We start from the raw sequence: 14608 nt of genomic DNA on the forward strand, positions 1-14608 counted from the left end.
GAGCAAAAATAATAATTTTCCCCTTTCAAAAGGTCTGATTGGTAGTTTATGGCAGTGCACCTCATCGTCATGATTTGAATCTAACATGGTGTACCATATGAATTTCTAATTTAGAACAATTAACCCCAATAAAACCATTGCAACTTTGGTTTACTAAATTCCAATAAAAGATTATGGTCGGATTCGAAAAATACTATTTTTGGTTATTTTATTTTATCAACGATGCAAACCTAACTGAATTCAACATTTATAAGCAAAATTTTGAACTAATTATCATGTTTTGTCAATTTGAGTTAGGATACTTCAGCAACTTTAATCGTCTGAATTAAAGCAAAACAACTACTACATTCAACTTTTTTAGTATCAGTCTTGGAGAACAATAATATTTCTAGAATTGTGTGCCTTCAAAATTGAAAAAATCCTCAAATTTTATTAATTGCAAACAAAAAAGGAAAAATTTCCATATAAATTCACAGATTATTGGCAACAGTGACGTCACAGGCGGTACTAATACTAAAGCAAGGCTGCCTCGGCACTACCTAAATATTCCTTGAATAAAATTTGTATATAGGCTGTGAGGGGTGAGAAATGAGAACTGTTTTGCTAACAAAATTTGTAAATGAAACATTCAAACTGGGATGCCAAGTACCAAGATTGGAATGTAAAATTCTTATTTGTCAAAACACAGAACAACACGGTTTTACAGACTTTTTACACTTTATCAATTTTATTATCAAGAATCAATAAACGCATTGAAATTGTGAACTCTAATATGTGCTGTGAGCTTACTTGGTTGAATTAATCTAACAATTCTAAAATCCAGTTTTCCTTGAATAACTTCGGTCCCCTTCGGCCGATTTCTTTTAAAAACGGTTTTTCTTAAAGCCTAAACTATGACAAATATTTCATCCGAAGACTGCATTTCGATTCAAGTTAAGACACACAAGTTAATAAGCATAAAAAAAAGTTATGGTAGGAAATGTCCACGTTTATCCACGGAGAGGGCGGGGCTTGGGGTTTGGGTCATGTCCACGTGGACATACTTACAAAATATTTTCTAAAGGTGAATAATTATTAAGATGTTTTAATCAATATCTTTAAATTGCAAAGCTTTCCAGATTAAACAATAAGTAGCCACCTGAAAGCAAGTAATAAACATAATAATATTTAGAAATTTTAAATTTATTATTATAAAATTATTTTATATCAGGAAATGCTTATTCGTTTTTTTTCTTTCAATATCATCCATTTCAATAAAAAAAAAGGCAAAAAGTATTGTTTTCAAACTGGTAGATTCAGTATAAAAAACAATTTAAAATCTGTACACGTAGACATTCGAGGAAGGGGGGTAAGGGTTTGCCTAATGTTCACGGAGGAGGAGGAGGGGGTCAAAAATCTCATTTTTTCTGTACACGTGGTATCTGAACAGCCCCTGCCATATAGTACGATAAAACGGTAAAAAAATTTAGAAATCCAATTACATTTACCGAACATATTACCGGCGAGTATTTCGGTGATTTTTATCGAAACATATCGAATGCTCGGTGATTTTTTTACCGACCACTCGGAAATTATTTACAGAACAAACGGAGTTTTTACCGAACTAACCGAACTAATTGTGAATATGATTTATATTCTTAAGGGATTTTCATACTGTTTTTATCAAACAGCAGATCACAAAAAAATGTGCTGCTACTACGAACATATTAAAATTATATAAATAGATTAAATATTTATATTAAACCACATAGATTTTAACAGAAAAAAAACATGAGGGCTCTTTAAAGCTTTAAGGTATGAGCCGTTTCCAATATTTGTATGTACTATTTTCTCTGTGCTAATCTTCTGTGGTTCTCGCTAAATTTGAAATACTCAGAGCCCGGCTACCTTTTACTCAGACGTCGCCACATGTATGAAACAGCCGACGGCTGATCTTAATGAACTCACATATCAGCGGAAAAATTACTCAGACGTCAGAAAATTCGGCACTCAGAGAACTCGAGTGCATGAAGGCGACAACTGAGTAAATGTTGATCAGTTTGTGCGAGGCGGTCGAACTTGGTTTGTTTTCGTGCAGCAGAATTTACATGGTGAATTTTAATTTTGAAGGTAATTTCTAAATATTAATCTGATTTTCTTCATATTACAGGGTTCTAAGACGGAGTGATAATGGTCCTTAGTTAAATCTGGTACGGCATAATAGATTCCGGCACGGAAAACGAAACCCGACGGGCGAAAATAAAATTCATTTAGTTTGTCGATTTTTTTTTAAATTAAAGATGTATGAACAATATTTTGACTTTTGTTATTCATGAAATCTTGGTTGATCCATCATTTGTCAGAATAATAATACAGGTTTTAAGTATTTCAGCATGAAAAAAGCGGCCAAAACCGCTTCAGAATTATTCGCGCATTCTGAGTAATTCACAGTGAGCGCGAAGCGAAGTGCGAAGCGAATTTCTAATTCGCGCGAAAAACCGCTTCTCATTGAAACACGTTGAAAAAAACATCGACCGGCCACAGTGCAAGCGAATTTTCTCGCGAAGACCCGGCTCGATCGCGCGAATTCATCCAGTTCATCCGGACATACACTGAAGATATTCTCTGGGATATTTTTATCGCAAATGATAATTATAAAAAAATCTTTTTCAAAAGTTTATTTATTTAATTATCATTGCCGTTTCTATGTTGGTTATGAAAAATGCACGGTTTTTTAGCGTGGATTTTCACAAATAACGCGGTGTCAGTCTTTTTCAATTGAAACAAAATCTAACTGGCAATAAACGACCGGTGCCACAATATGTGTATAGGGCGAAGGGGCTGAACGGATAGAAGTTGGAATTCGTTGTCCGACGCCATCTTGAAATCCAATATGTCCCCTTCTATTCAACTTTAAAATGCTGGAAGTGACTGAAAAGCATGAAACTCCCACATCTGGGTATTCGATGAAAGGGCTCAATAAGTAGAAGTCGAATTTGGCTGTTCGACGCCATCTTGAAATCGAAGATGGCGGTTTCCGCTTAATTCAAAGGGCAGTAAATAACTGAAAATCGCATGAATCATCCACAATATAGGTAATTAGTAAAAGGGCTCAAAAAGTAGATGAAAAATGATTGACAAAAATTTAACAAAAATTTTGAGAAAACTGCAGAAAAGCACTGAAAGAAATTTACAAAAATATGACAAGTGTAAAAAATAATAGTAGTAATGACAAAAATATAACAAAACTGTGGTAAAAATATAAATAACTATTAATAAAATTTGACAAAGGACAAAAATTTGAAAGCCCTATGACAAAAATATGACAAACAAAATAATGACAAATGACAAAACTTTGAATAAAACACCACTAATGTGCTGGAAAAATTATACCGAAAAATATAACAAATATTACAAAATTAGACAAAAATATGAGAAAAATTTCACATAAAAAGCAACACTATGACAAATGTGAAAAAAATATGACAAAATTATAATCAAAATTTGACAATGACCTGACAGAACATATATATATTCTATATGTTCTATACAAAAATGACTAAGTAATAAAAAAAATTAACAATAAAATAACAAAACTGACACATATATAAAACTATAAAAAAAATATTTCAAAGGTGGTAAAAATTTGGCAAAAATTTGACATTAAATTGAAAAAAATAAGACAAATGGGCTAGAATATGACAAAGTTCTCAAAAAAATATGACAAAAATTTGACAAAATAATGACAAAAATCTGACAAAATTATAAAGAATGAAATAAAAAGATAACAAAATACTTTTAAATACATGTAAAAAAAATTACAAAATGATGACAATTACGACAGTAAAATAACAAAAGTTTATCAAAAAATGACAAAAATCCTAAAATATAATGAAGAATGTGTTGCAAATATATGGCAAATATGAAGAAAAAATGACAAAATATGACAAAGACAAATCTATGGGCTTGCGATATGTGTAGCTCAGTTGGCGAGTTCAAATACAAGAGTAATCATCGAACACGGTTGTACCGGGTAAGACTTTCAGTATGAAGAGAAGATGTTATTATATTTGTCATATTTATATTTCATTTGTTATATTTTCAATAATTTTGTCAAATATTTGTCAAAGTTTTTTTTTTCGTGTTTTGTTATTATTGTTATTTTTTTTTATTTTGTTTAGTCAATTTGATTAATTTTTGGCACATTTTTTTAATATTTTGGTCATGGCTTTGCCATTTTAATGTCAAATTTATCAAAGTTTTGGTATATTTTTCTAATATTTTTATCACCTTTGCCATATTTTTCACAATGTTTTGTCAGCGTTTCGTAATTTTTGTTGTCATAATATTGTAAAATATCTTTTCATAATTTGTTATATTTTGTCATAGTTTTGGTAGATTTGTTTTCATGCGATTTGCAGTCATTTGAAATATTTTAAAGTTGAGCGGAAGCCGCCGAATTGGATTTTAAGATGGCGTTTCATAGCGTCAGACTGCAAAATTCGACTTCTACTAGTTGATTCCTTTCACCTAATACCCACATTATGGGTGTTTTATGCGCTTTCAGCAGTGTTTTTTGCCATTTTCGCCATCTTGGTTTTTCGGAATTAACGCGGAATTAACGCGGTTTTTTTTGCGCGGTACGTATTCCCCGCTCACAGTTTTTATTCTGCAAATAAATTTGCAAAGATTTTTTCACGTGTGAATAATTTTTGCAAAACACAGAAGATTTTTTTCAGTGTTGAACCGCTTCGCAATTCGCGTGCACTGTGGCCGGCCTTCAAAAACGAACTTGCGAAATTCATCCGGTGAATGAATATTTCGCTTCGCAGTTCGCTTCGCGCTAACTGTGTTCGTACCCTCCCCCTTCCCGTCATAAGGTCTTGAGCCGATTATTCACAGCGTAAAGTACCGTTATATGACAAATGTTGTGCTTTTAATTTTCGGCGTGTATCTTTCAATCCCGTAATGTTTTAGTATTTGTGTTGTTCATTTGTATGCTATACACGCAAGATGAACCAACTTCGTGTATTATGCATAAATGTTCATCTGGTTCACTTTTATTTTCAAAGTGTGAGTGAAGCTTTAGCACTTGGAATGTGCTCGCTCCATCGGCCATCTTATTATTTAAACGTAGCCATCGCAGCAGAAGGACTACCCAAGCTCCCGAAAAAAGGTAAGAAATATGCATTTGATATCATAAATTGATTTATTTAAACTTAAGTTAAAAGTTAAACTTGCTAGTTATAATTTCCCTTTTTTCTTTTTGATTTCAGATCACGGTTTCAAAACCACATCCAAAATTGGCTAGGTAATTTTTTGTGTGGAAAAAAATGGCGTCTACAGTGAAAAAAAATAGATCAAACAAATTATCAAAACAGCCCTGGAATGCACCTTCACGGATTGGATAACCCCCGTTGTTGAACGCAGTGTTAAAATAGCTCTGAAGACTTGTGAGCAAATAACTCGGACGGATTTCACCCTGGATCCCGATAATCAGCGGATGCAAACTGCTGCCCACAATCTGGCACGGAACTTGGCCGCTGGTATGGCCATGTTAACCTGCCACGACCAGCTTATGCAAACTATCCAAAATTACAATTAAAACGGCTTTCATGACAACACCCCCAGCCCTGCTCAAAAGGAGGTAACGGATGCTGCCGACAATTAGTTGGCCGCTGACAATATGGAACGGGAGAAGGAACGGGAACGGGAGGAAGCAGCCGCCGGAAAGAAGCGCGAGAAGGAAAAGGAGAAACGGCGTAACAAAACGGGTTGGCGCGGGCATTGGAGAGGGAACGGGATCGTAGCGAACGGGACCTCAGCTCAGTGTTCAACTCCAGCAACTCGGAACCCAGGACCCGCCGTCAGCGAAATCAACAGCAGCAGTTTGTTCGTGGTCCCATGAGGCCCGACAGGTTTTTATTAGTATGTTTTTCTCTTTTGAGTGGTTTTTGGCTAGGACCTACGTAGTGTTTTGTTTTTATTATTGAAAATAAATTTAAAATGTAATATAAATAAGCCCGTTCAACAGCCAATTGAAATCGGTTTCAATCGATTTCGATTGGTAAATTGTTGTTCACTCAGCCAATGTTGTGATCGAAACTAATCCAATTGACGTTCAATGAAGCCAATCGGAATCGATCGAAACCAATCGAAATCGATCAAGCTCGAGAGCAGGATTCGTTTCTATCGGTTTCTATCGCACTAACACAAATGCAGTTGTTTACTGTCAAAAAACAGCTGATTCGGTTTGTTTTTTAATTTTCAAGTTTGAAAGTGATGTCATTCGGTGCGGTGTCCTCTGTCGTGTACTGAGTCGGTGGTGCTGTGCCATGCTAAGTCGGTGTCGGTGGTGCTGTGCTGGTCGGTGCTGCTGTGTCAGCCATGCTGTGTCGGTGGTGCTGTGCTTTTGCTGTGAAAGTCGTACTCTGCCAGGTGTTTTTTTTTTTCAATTCTAGCGGAAACGCATCGGGAATCGAAAAATTAATTGAAAATAAAATTAAAGACCATTACGATTTTGCTTTTTTTTATTTAAGAAAATCAATCCCGATACCTCATACCTGTTAGCTGAAAAAGAAAATGACAATAAACACAGCGCGTTAGTATTAGGCTGATGTCATGCTGAAGCAACTAGCAACGCGACCTACAACGCAACGTTCACACGACTAACCAGCTCTCATTTGATCTCCATGGAAATCGCGCAGACCTGTCATACTGGTCGCTTTGTATAGCGCGACCAATCTGATGCCAATGTGTTTTGTAGCGCGACTAGTAGGAAATCCAATAGGAATATTGTTTTTTCTCGATTTGAAGCAGTGATTCCGGGTTTTAAGCACAATAGTACGAAGATCTGTCCGAACTTGTGATAATAAACTAAAAAATATCTTAATCGGCGAGAAAATTTTCATGAATTCTTAGTTCCGGCAAAAAACAAGGAATTTTGTCTGTTCAATTTTCGGCATTCTTGCAATCCGGGTGGTGATTTGATGAGTTTTTGATGGCTCCCGAAAGAAAGGAGACGATTCAAAGCATTATCAGATGTAGAGAAGTGATGATTTGTAGGGAATTTCAAAGTGACAGGTCGCGCCAGCATGACATACCAATGCAATGCAACGCAATCTTATTGGAACGTTGCGTTGCGTTGCGTTGCTAGTTGTTTCAGCATGACATCAGCCTTAGTGTCTGGCTGTTCATTCAGCAGCCTGATAGAAATCGATCGAAGTCGATTGGAAAAACAGCTGATCAACTGTCAATCCATTTCAATTGATTCCGATTGACTTGTGTTGAACACACCTAATTTTAACAATTTTTTTTCTTCAATCCGGTTTGAGACCTTCCCGAAATTCCGTTTTTGAGCTGACACACATACATACAAGCGATTTTTTTCGTGTGAACTAATACATTAACACAAAATATAAACAAACAAAACATGCGCTTGTGTGCGTAAGCTGTCATTCTGGATCGGGAAATTCATTTCAAGTAGAATCGGTTGGGCCATTAAATGCTTGAATTCAATGGGAGGAATGCTTGAAGAATGCTTGGAATCCAAGCATTCTTTCAAGCATTCCAAGCATTTATTTTGTTAAGCGGGCTATACCATCCCGCTTAACAAAATAAATGCTTGGAATGCTTGAAAGAATGCTTGGATTCCAAGCATTCTTCAAGCATTCCTCCCATTAAATTCAAGCATTTAATGGCCCAACCGATTCTACTTGAAATGAATTTCCCGATCCAGAATGACAGCTTACGCACACAAGCGCATGTTTGGTTTGTTTATATTTTGTGTTAATGTATTAGTTCACACGAAAAAAATCGCTTGTATGTATGTGTGTCAGCTCAAAAACGGAATTTCGGGAAGGTCTCAAACCGGATTGAAGAAAAAAAATTGTTAAAATTTATATTACATTTTAAATTTATTTTCAATAATAAAAACAAAACACTACGTAGGTCCTAGCCAAAAACCACTCAAAAGAGAAAAACATACTAATAAAAACCTGTCGGGCCTCATGGGACCACGAACAAACTGCTGCTGTTGATTTCGCTGACGGCGGGTCCTGGGTTCCGAGTTGCTGGAGTTGAACACTGAGCTGAGGTCCCGTTCGCTACGATCCCGTTCCCTCTCCAATGCCCGCGCCAACCCGTTTTGTTACGCCGTTTCTCCTTTTCCTTCTCGCGCTTCTTTCCGGCGGCTGCTTCCTCCCGTTCCCGTTCCTTCTCCCGTTCCATATTGTCAGCGGCCAACTAATTGTCGGCAGCATCCGTTACCTCCTTTTGAGCAGGGCTGGGGGTGTTGTCATGAAAGCCGTTTTAATTGTAATTTTGGATAGTTTGCATAAGCTGGTCGTGGCAGGTTAACATGGCCATACCAGCGGCCAAGTTCCGTGCCAGATTGTGGGCAGCAGTTTGCATCCGCTGATTATCGGGATCCAGGGTGAAATCCGTCCGAGTTATTTGCTCACAAGTCTTCAGAGCTATTTTAACACTGCGTTCAACAACGGGGGTTATCCAATCCGTGAAGGTGCATTCCAGGGCTGTTTTGATAATTTGTTTGATCTATTTTTTTTCACTGTAGACGCCATTTTTTTCCACACAAAAAATTACCTAGCCAATTTTGGATGTGGTTTTGAAACCGTGATCTGAAATCAAAAAGAAAAAAGGGAAATTATAACTAGCAAGTTTAACTTTTAACTTAAGTTTAAATAAATCAATTTATGCTATCAAATACATATTTCTTACCTTTTTTCGGGAGCTTGGGTAGTCCTTCTGCTGCGATGGCTACGTTTAAATAATAAGATGGCCGATGGAGCGAGCACATTCCAAGTGCTAAAGCTTCACTCACACTTTGAAAATAAAAGTGAACCAGATGAACATTTATGCATAATACACGAAGTTGGTTCATCTTGCGTGTATAGCATACAAATGAACAACACAAATACTAAAACATTACGGGATTGAAAGATACACGCCGAAAATTAAAAGCACAACATTTGTCATATAACGGTACTTTACGCTGTGAATAATCGGCTCAAGACCTTATGACGGGAAGGGGGATGACTCAGTTGTCGCGAAAAGGGCTTCTTCTTCTTCTTCGTTTTATGTTTTATGTTGATGGCCAGAGAATGTCACTCTATAACACCACTATTTGCGAAAAGGGCTGTTAGTCAGTTCTGAGTAAAGGCCGTTTAGTCAGAACTGAGTAGGTGCGGTTTTGGCGACAACTGAGTAACCGTCACTCTGAACAAGCGTTGCCAACCTTCCAGATTTTTCTGGAATCTTCCAGATTTTTATGTGTCATCCAGAAATACAGACCTCATGTTGTCTGGTCCAGACTTTTCATAAATTATCCAGATTTGTCCAGAAATTTCTATAAGCTCAACGTTTTAGTTAAAAAATGCTTTTAAAATCCAATTGCTCATAACGGCAAGACTGAATTTACTGTGAAGCAGAATACAGAAGTTATTTTGACAGCTGAATGGGTTAAAGCTTTCGGTTGTTCAAGCTTTCGTTCACACAAACTTCGACATTGATTATTTTCAAGGAATGAGTTAGACTACTACAATATTGCGATTTGACGACCAAAAAAAAAAAAAAATGTCATCACCTACAAAGATAGCCTACCAGACTTTTCCAGACATTTTTTTCAAAATCTTCCAGACTTTTCTGAAAAACAGTTGGTATCCCTGCTCTGAACTGAGTAGCTGAAAGTTAGCGAGTTGTATCATACTTTTGAAAATATTTCCATCCAATATGTTTGCACTCAAAATCTCACTCACTTTTTTTTTTTTATTTACAACTAGTTTATTAAAGGCCTTTTACTTTTATAAAGTTTAAATGTGCCGAGGGTATCTGTTTCACTGGTTAGTAGGGAAGGGGGCCGTAATAGTCGCTTCTCACTCACTTGATGTCTGATGATTTTTCAAAAATTTCTTTCAAAACGAATTTTATTTTCAGAAATAGATAGGTAGTAAACAAAGAGATTAAATTTTGGGGTGAACGCATAATCGAGTCCGCCGTGTATATGCAAATAAAACGCTACCAGAATACCTCTCCAAATTATGCAAAAATCAGCATGGTGTGCGTGAGCTCATGAAGTTCATGTTTACGTTTTGTTTTCCCTTTTTCGTCACAAACGAGCACACACACAAGAATCGAAGCAGAGCTGTCACATATTTTTGAGTCATCCATGTTGGCGAACGAGCAGAACCTCCTCTGAGGGTAATCAATTTTTGTGCAGATTAGCAAAGTTTTTCCATCTCAAACGTTCCCTGGGAACCGTATCTGCAAACTGCGGATACTTCCGGATGAGTAGCGCGCTAAACGAAACAATCAACTGGTAGCAACAGTGGACTGTTTGGAAACTGCACGCCCACCCAAATGGTGCTCATCCATCGTCATAAACATCAGTGAAATCCAACAAAGAAGCGAAAAGGATTCCATCTTTTGCGCTGTTCGATTTTTCCCTTCGACAGAAGAGGGACGGACGGACCTTTGAAAGCCTAATTGGAAAGTAGCTGCTGGGCCCATCCGTTGTGATTACGTCGTCGATCGAAAACAGTCAAAGACGCATAATGTAAGTACCAGAAGGTAGGAGGGATGAATTGTGATCAGCGTTTGGAATTGACCTTAACCCTTAAAAGAGTCTTGTTGATTAGAGATTATCGATTTCAAGATCTGTAGCCCCGCATTGAGCCTAATCGGAACTATTAAATTTTACGTTTTCGAAGTTGTTGAAAATGATTACCAAATTCTTCAGAATAAAACAAGATGGGTCGAATGACTAATCCATTACTTATATTAATTAAGAGCTCGGTAGTTTGTGGTTTTCAATAGGGTTACACTTTCAAAAAGGCTTGTTGCAACTCGTAACTTTAATTTCTAAGAACTACATCTTTATTTGCTAGATGTTAATTATTGTTTTAACTTGACAGACAAGCTCGTCGGTTTTTAAGGAATGATAACAGAAATAATGCATGGACCCTTTTTAATTCCAGCACCTTTTAATAATATATTTGTGATTTATTCGTTAGTCCTCCTGTAAAGTTTCATAGATGGAGTCAATAATGAAATGTATATTAGACATTATACAAGTAGATGAATCATTAGTTTGTAAATCTACAATGAGTTTAGCTTGAAATTTTAATGAACATCGAGCACACACATTCATCTCATTTTTGACACAAATTTTTTCACAATTTCTTGATAATAAATTTATATACATTTATTAGAATTCTCCCAACAAAAACTGTTTCCCCTTTTTGTCATCCCTAACTTCTAATGTGCGAAGTTTTAAATGTTTGTTTTATCGTCACATTTTGCTTTGCCATTATTTGAACGTTTACAACATATCAACTTTGTAGAACACTTTATTTTCATAACGAAATAGTTCAACCAACTCGACCCCATGGTATTGGAAAATATTTGCACACATTTATTGTTCACAACACTCCCACCACAGCATAGAATGTAACACTCCCATGAGGCAATATGCAACCAAACAACTGCTCTTATCACCTCGAACTGAATCGAACCGGAACGTATATGAACTGGCACTCGAACTTTTCGTTTCGTTTCGCCGTAAGGTGTTCTAATTGCAATTTGTCACAACGTAATGGCTTCTAACCGAAGTATAATAGTTCATCAGACTGAGCTGAAAGTTCGAAGGGATCACCGCTGCTCGGCCATAATTTAGAAATTAGAATAGACATTTTTACCATGTATTTTTTTAACGAACTAACACTTCGGGTTCAAGATGGCTACGACTGGACCTTGGACCGATGTAATTTTGTGATGATAAAAATATAAAACACATCCGCGATAATATTTTCTACTTTATTTTTTTCAGTATTCAACATGTCCGCGGGTCCGTATAATTATTCTTACATATTCAAATACATCATAATTGGTGACATGGGTGTAGGAAAAAGTTGTCTGCTACACCAGTTCACGGAGAAAAAATGTAGGTTACATTCAAATAGTTACCGTTAATAAAACATCTTGATAACAATGTTCATTTTTTTTCTACAGTCATGGCCAGTTGTCCACATACGATTGGCGTTGAGTTCGGTACTCGGATCATCGAGGTCGACAAACAGAAGATCAAACTGCAAATCTGGGACACTGCCGGCCAGGAACGTTTCCGGGCAGTTACCCGATCATACTACCGAGGGGCAGCTGGTGCCCTTATGGTTTACGACATCACAAGAAGGTATTAAAAACGATGAACTTTTGATTCGATTAGATACAAAAAAATCGATTTTACAGATCCACCTACAATCATCTGTCGAGTTGGCTAACCGATACTCGCAATCTGACCAATCCAAGCACTGTGATATTTTTGATTGGCAACAAATCCGATCTGGAAAGTACCCGTGAGGTTACCTATGAAGAGGCTAAAAAATTCGCCGACGAAAACGGGCTTATGTTTGCAGAGGCCAGCGCCATGACGTAAGTTCAATTGATTTTTTTTACTTTTCAGATCCCGTAAAAAATTACTTAACACTGAACTTTTGAAATATCTTAAAACCTTGCAATGTTTAGTGGCCAAAACGTGGAAGAAGCATTCTTGGAAACGGCCCGAAAAATATACCAAAGCATCCAAGACGGTCGACTTGATCTGAACTCGTCCGAATCGGGAGTTCAGCACAAACCGGCCCAACCGGGACGAACTTCGCTGACCGGCGATATCCAGAATCCCAAGGATAACTGCTCCTGTTAACTTCGTCCGTCCCAGTTACCGACTATCTGTGTGTATTTAAGGAGACAAATAGTGGTCTGCCATTCATTCCCCCCCTTTTACGCGTATAATATTGGATTGGATGTGAATATTTGTTGGAACCAAGACAGCACCACACTAGAAAAAGTAAATTTGCATGAACACTACGTTTCCGACCTTTGCCAAAGCAAGTTCTAACACTATCGGAAACACACGTTTCACCTGTGCTCTGTAGTATTGGACTCTGATTAGAAATCTTTCATAAAAAAAACGAACGGAAACCGAGCATAGACGACAGGTATATTGTCGAGAAATCGAATACTTATAGTGAAAATTTTATTGGGTGGCACCTGTGATTGTTTCTCGAAAAGAAAAAAGTTTATTTTGGGATTCGGTATTTTGAAACATCAACCGATTCCCTTCGTTGAAAATAGAGTTTTTATTCAAATAATATCATAGTCGGTTTTCTTTTATTTTTTGTTAAATCTAGCCTTTTTGCTTTAACTTTCAATAAAAGTATGTAAAATGTAAGTTTAATTTGAACTGGTAATCTTACAAAAGGAAAACTAATAACACCTTTGAATAATACTAATAACCGGTCTACAGCAGTAGCAGACCAGAAAAGAAAATAGTTTTATGTAGATATGGCACTATTTAGTTGGGTTGTTAAACGGTACTAGACCTACCAAATCTATGTGTAATACCAACGAAATTTCACGGGAGATTCGGAACCACACGAAACCGGTACACGTGGATTTAAAACTGGTACTTTTCTTCATTGCTTTGAGTTATAACCGCAAACTTTGGTCATCAAACTAAAAGATAAATATTTTCTGTCCTAAGTTTCTATCGGAAGAAAATTACCGGTCCTGGTTTATTCTGCTGCGCGCGCATTTATCCAACGAACCAGGAAACTATCATCGAGAGTCAAGTGCAATCGAAGTGCGCGGTCATAGAATGCGTCAAAACACACATATTTCCCCCTTAGTACAAAATACGTTACAATTTGTGGTAGCCAGGTCCCGGAACCAGTAAACTGGTTCAGTACTATGTCAGATTGTAGAAGAAATCTCCTTTAATTGACTGTGAGTATATACCTACTAAAACAGAAAAAAAGATAATCTAAAGCTTAAAAGTTAATTATTCCAATTTTACGGTCCACCCTTAATGCGCCCCTTAAATAGAAATCAACACTATTCAAAGCAAGTACCCTATAGATACCGTAAGACGAGATAGATATTCTGTAGACACTTTTGGAATTTAGTAAACTACTAAACTATGTATGAAAAAAAAAGTATTACCAATGAATACATTTGTTTAGCTAAAGTCGCTGGACTTCATATAATGCCAGCAGCATTAAAAAGTAAAAGGATAAAATTTGGCAAAACGGTGAACGACACCAATCACGTTTAAGCAGGACATTAGTCTATAAATAAATATATTCTCGGAAAGGTCCATTATAAATTCAAGGTACAATCTGTTTTCCTATTTTTGTGGTGGTATATCACTCTTCCTGGAGTTACGCGCACCTCTTATTCAAACTCCTATCTCAACCTTCCCGTGGTATCAGCTGGGATGCGAGTAACCTAAGCGGATATCAGATACCCAACCCCGGTGGATGCATGCTGGCCGCAACGCGTCTGTTCTCCAGGTCAGGGACGGCGTGCAATAATTCAATCGAGGGCGTGTTCTCCAGGTCAGGGCCCGCTCAAACAGCGTCTGTCTCACAGCGAGCAGCTGAATTTATGAAATGCGACTCCCGCCAAATTCCAAGATGGCAGCTTCATCGCGGGATAAGGACCTCAGGCAAACAATCTACTGCTCCCGATTTTTAAATTGTTCCGGAAACTGAGACAAGAAATAACCGAATTGGAACTTTGGCAACGACTTTTAGCATGAAAACACGGACTAGAA

The 14608-nt window shown here is 37.0% G+C and overlaps 1 protein-coding gene across 1 annotated transcript; it reads left to right on the top strand.

The window, feature by feature from the left end:
- The first annotated feature begins 10135 nt into the window (after window positions 1-10135).
- LOC129748035 (ras-related protein Rab-14) lies at window positions 10136-14163 on the top strand. Its single transcript, XM_055742498.1, has 5 exons — window positions 10136-10552; window positions 11825-11938; window positions 12007-12187; window positions 12244-12426; window positions 12520-14163. Exons 2-5 carry the CDS (start codon window positions 11833-11835, stop codon window positions 12695-12697), a joined length of 648 nt encoding a protein of 215 aa, XP_055598473.1. The 5' UTR covers window positions 10136-10552; window positions 11825-11832; the 3' UTR covers window positions 12698-14163.
- Window positions 14164-14608: the final 445 nt, after the last annotated feature.

Source organism: Uranotaenia lowii, chromosome 2 (genome assembly GCF_029784155.1).
Source record: "Uranotaenia lowii strain MFRU-FL chromosome 2, ASM2978415v1, whole genome shotgun sequence".
Lineage (NCBI taxonomy): Eukaryota > Metazoa > Arthropoda > Insecta > Diptera > Culicidae > Uranotaenia > Uranotaenia lowii.

Bases quoted from the DNA above. Each gene is read 5' to 3' on its own strand.
- LOC129748035 (XM_055742498.1), top strand. From the start codon at position 11,833: ATGTCCGCGGGTCCGTATAATTATTCTTACATATTCAAATACATCATA. The intron at 12,188-12,243 runs GTATTAAAAACG...TCGATTTTACAG, and splicing joins GTTTACGACATCACAAGAAG to ATCCACCTACAATCATCTGT. The intron at 12,427-12,519 runs GTAAGTTCAATT...TGCAATGTTTAG, and splicing joins GCAGAGGCCAGCGCCATGAC to TGGCCAAAACGTGGAAGAAG.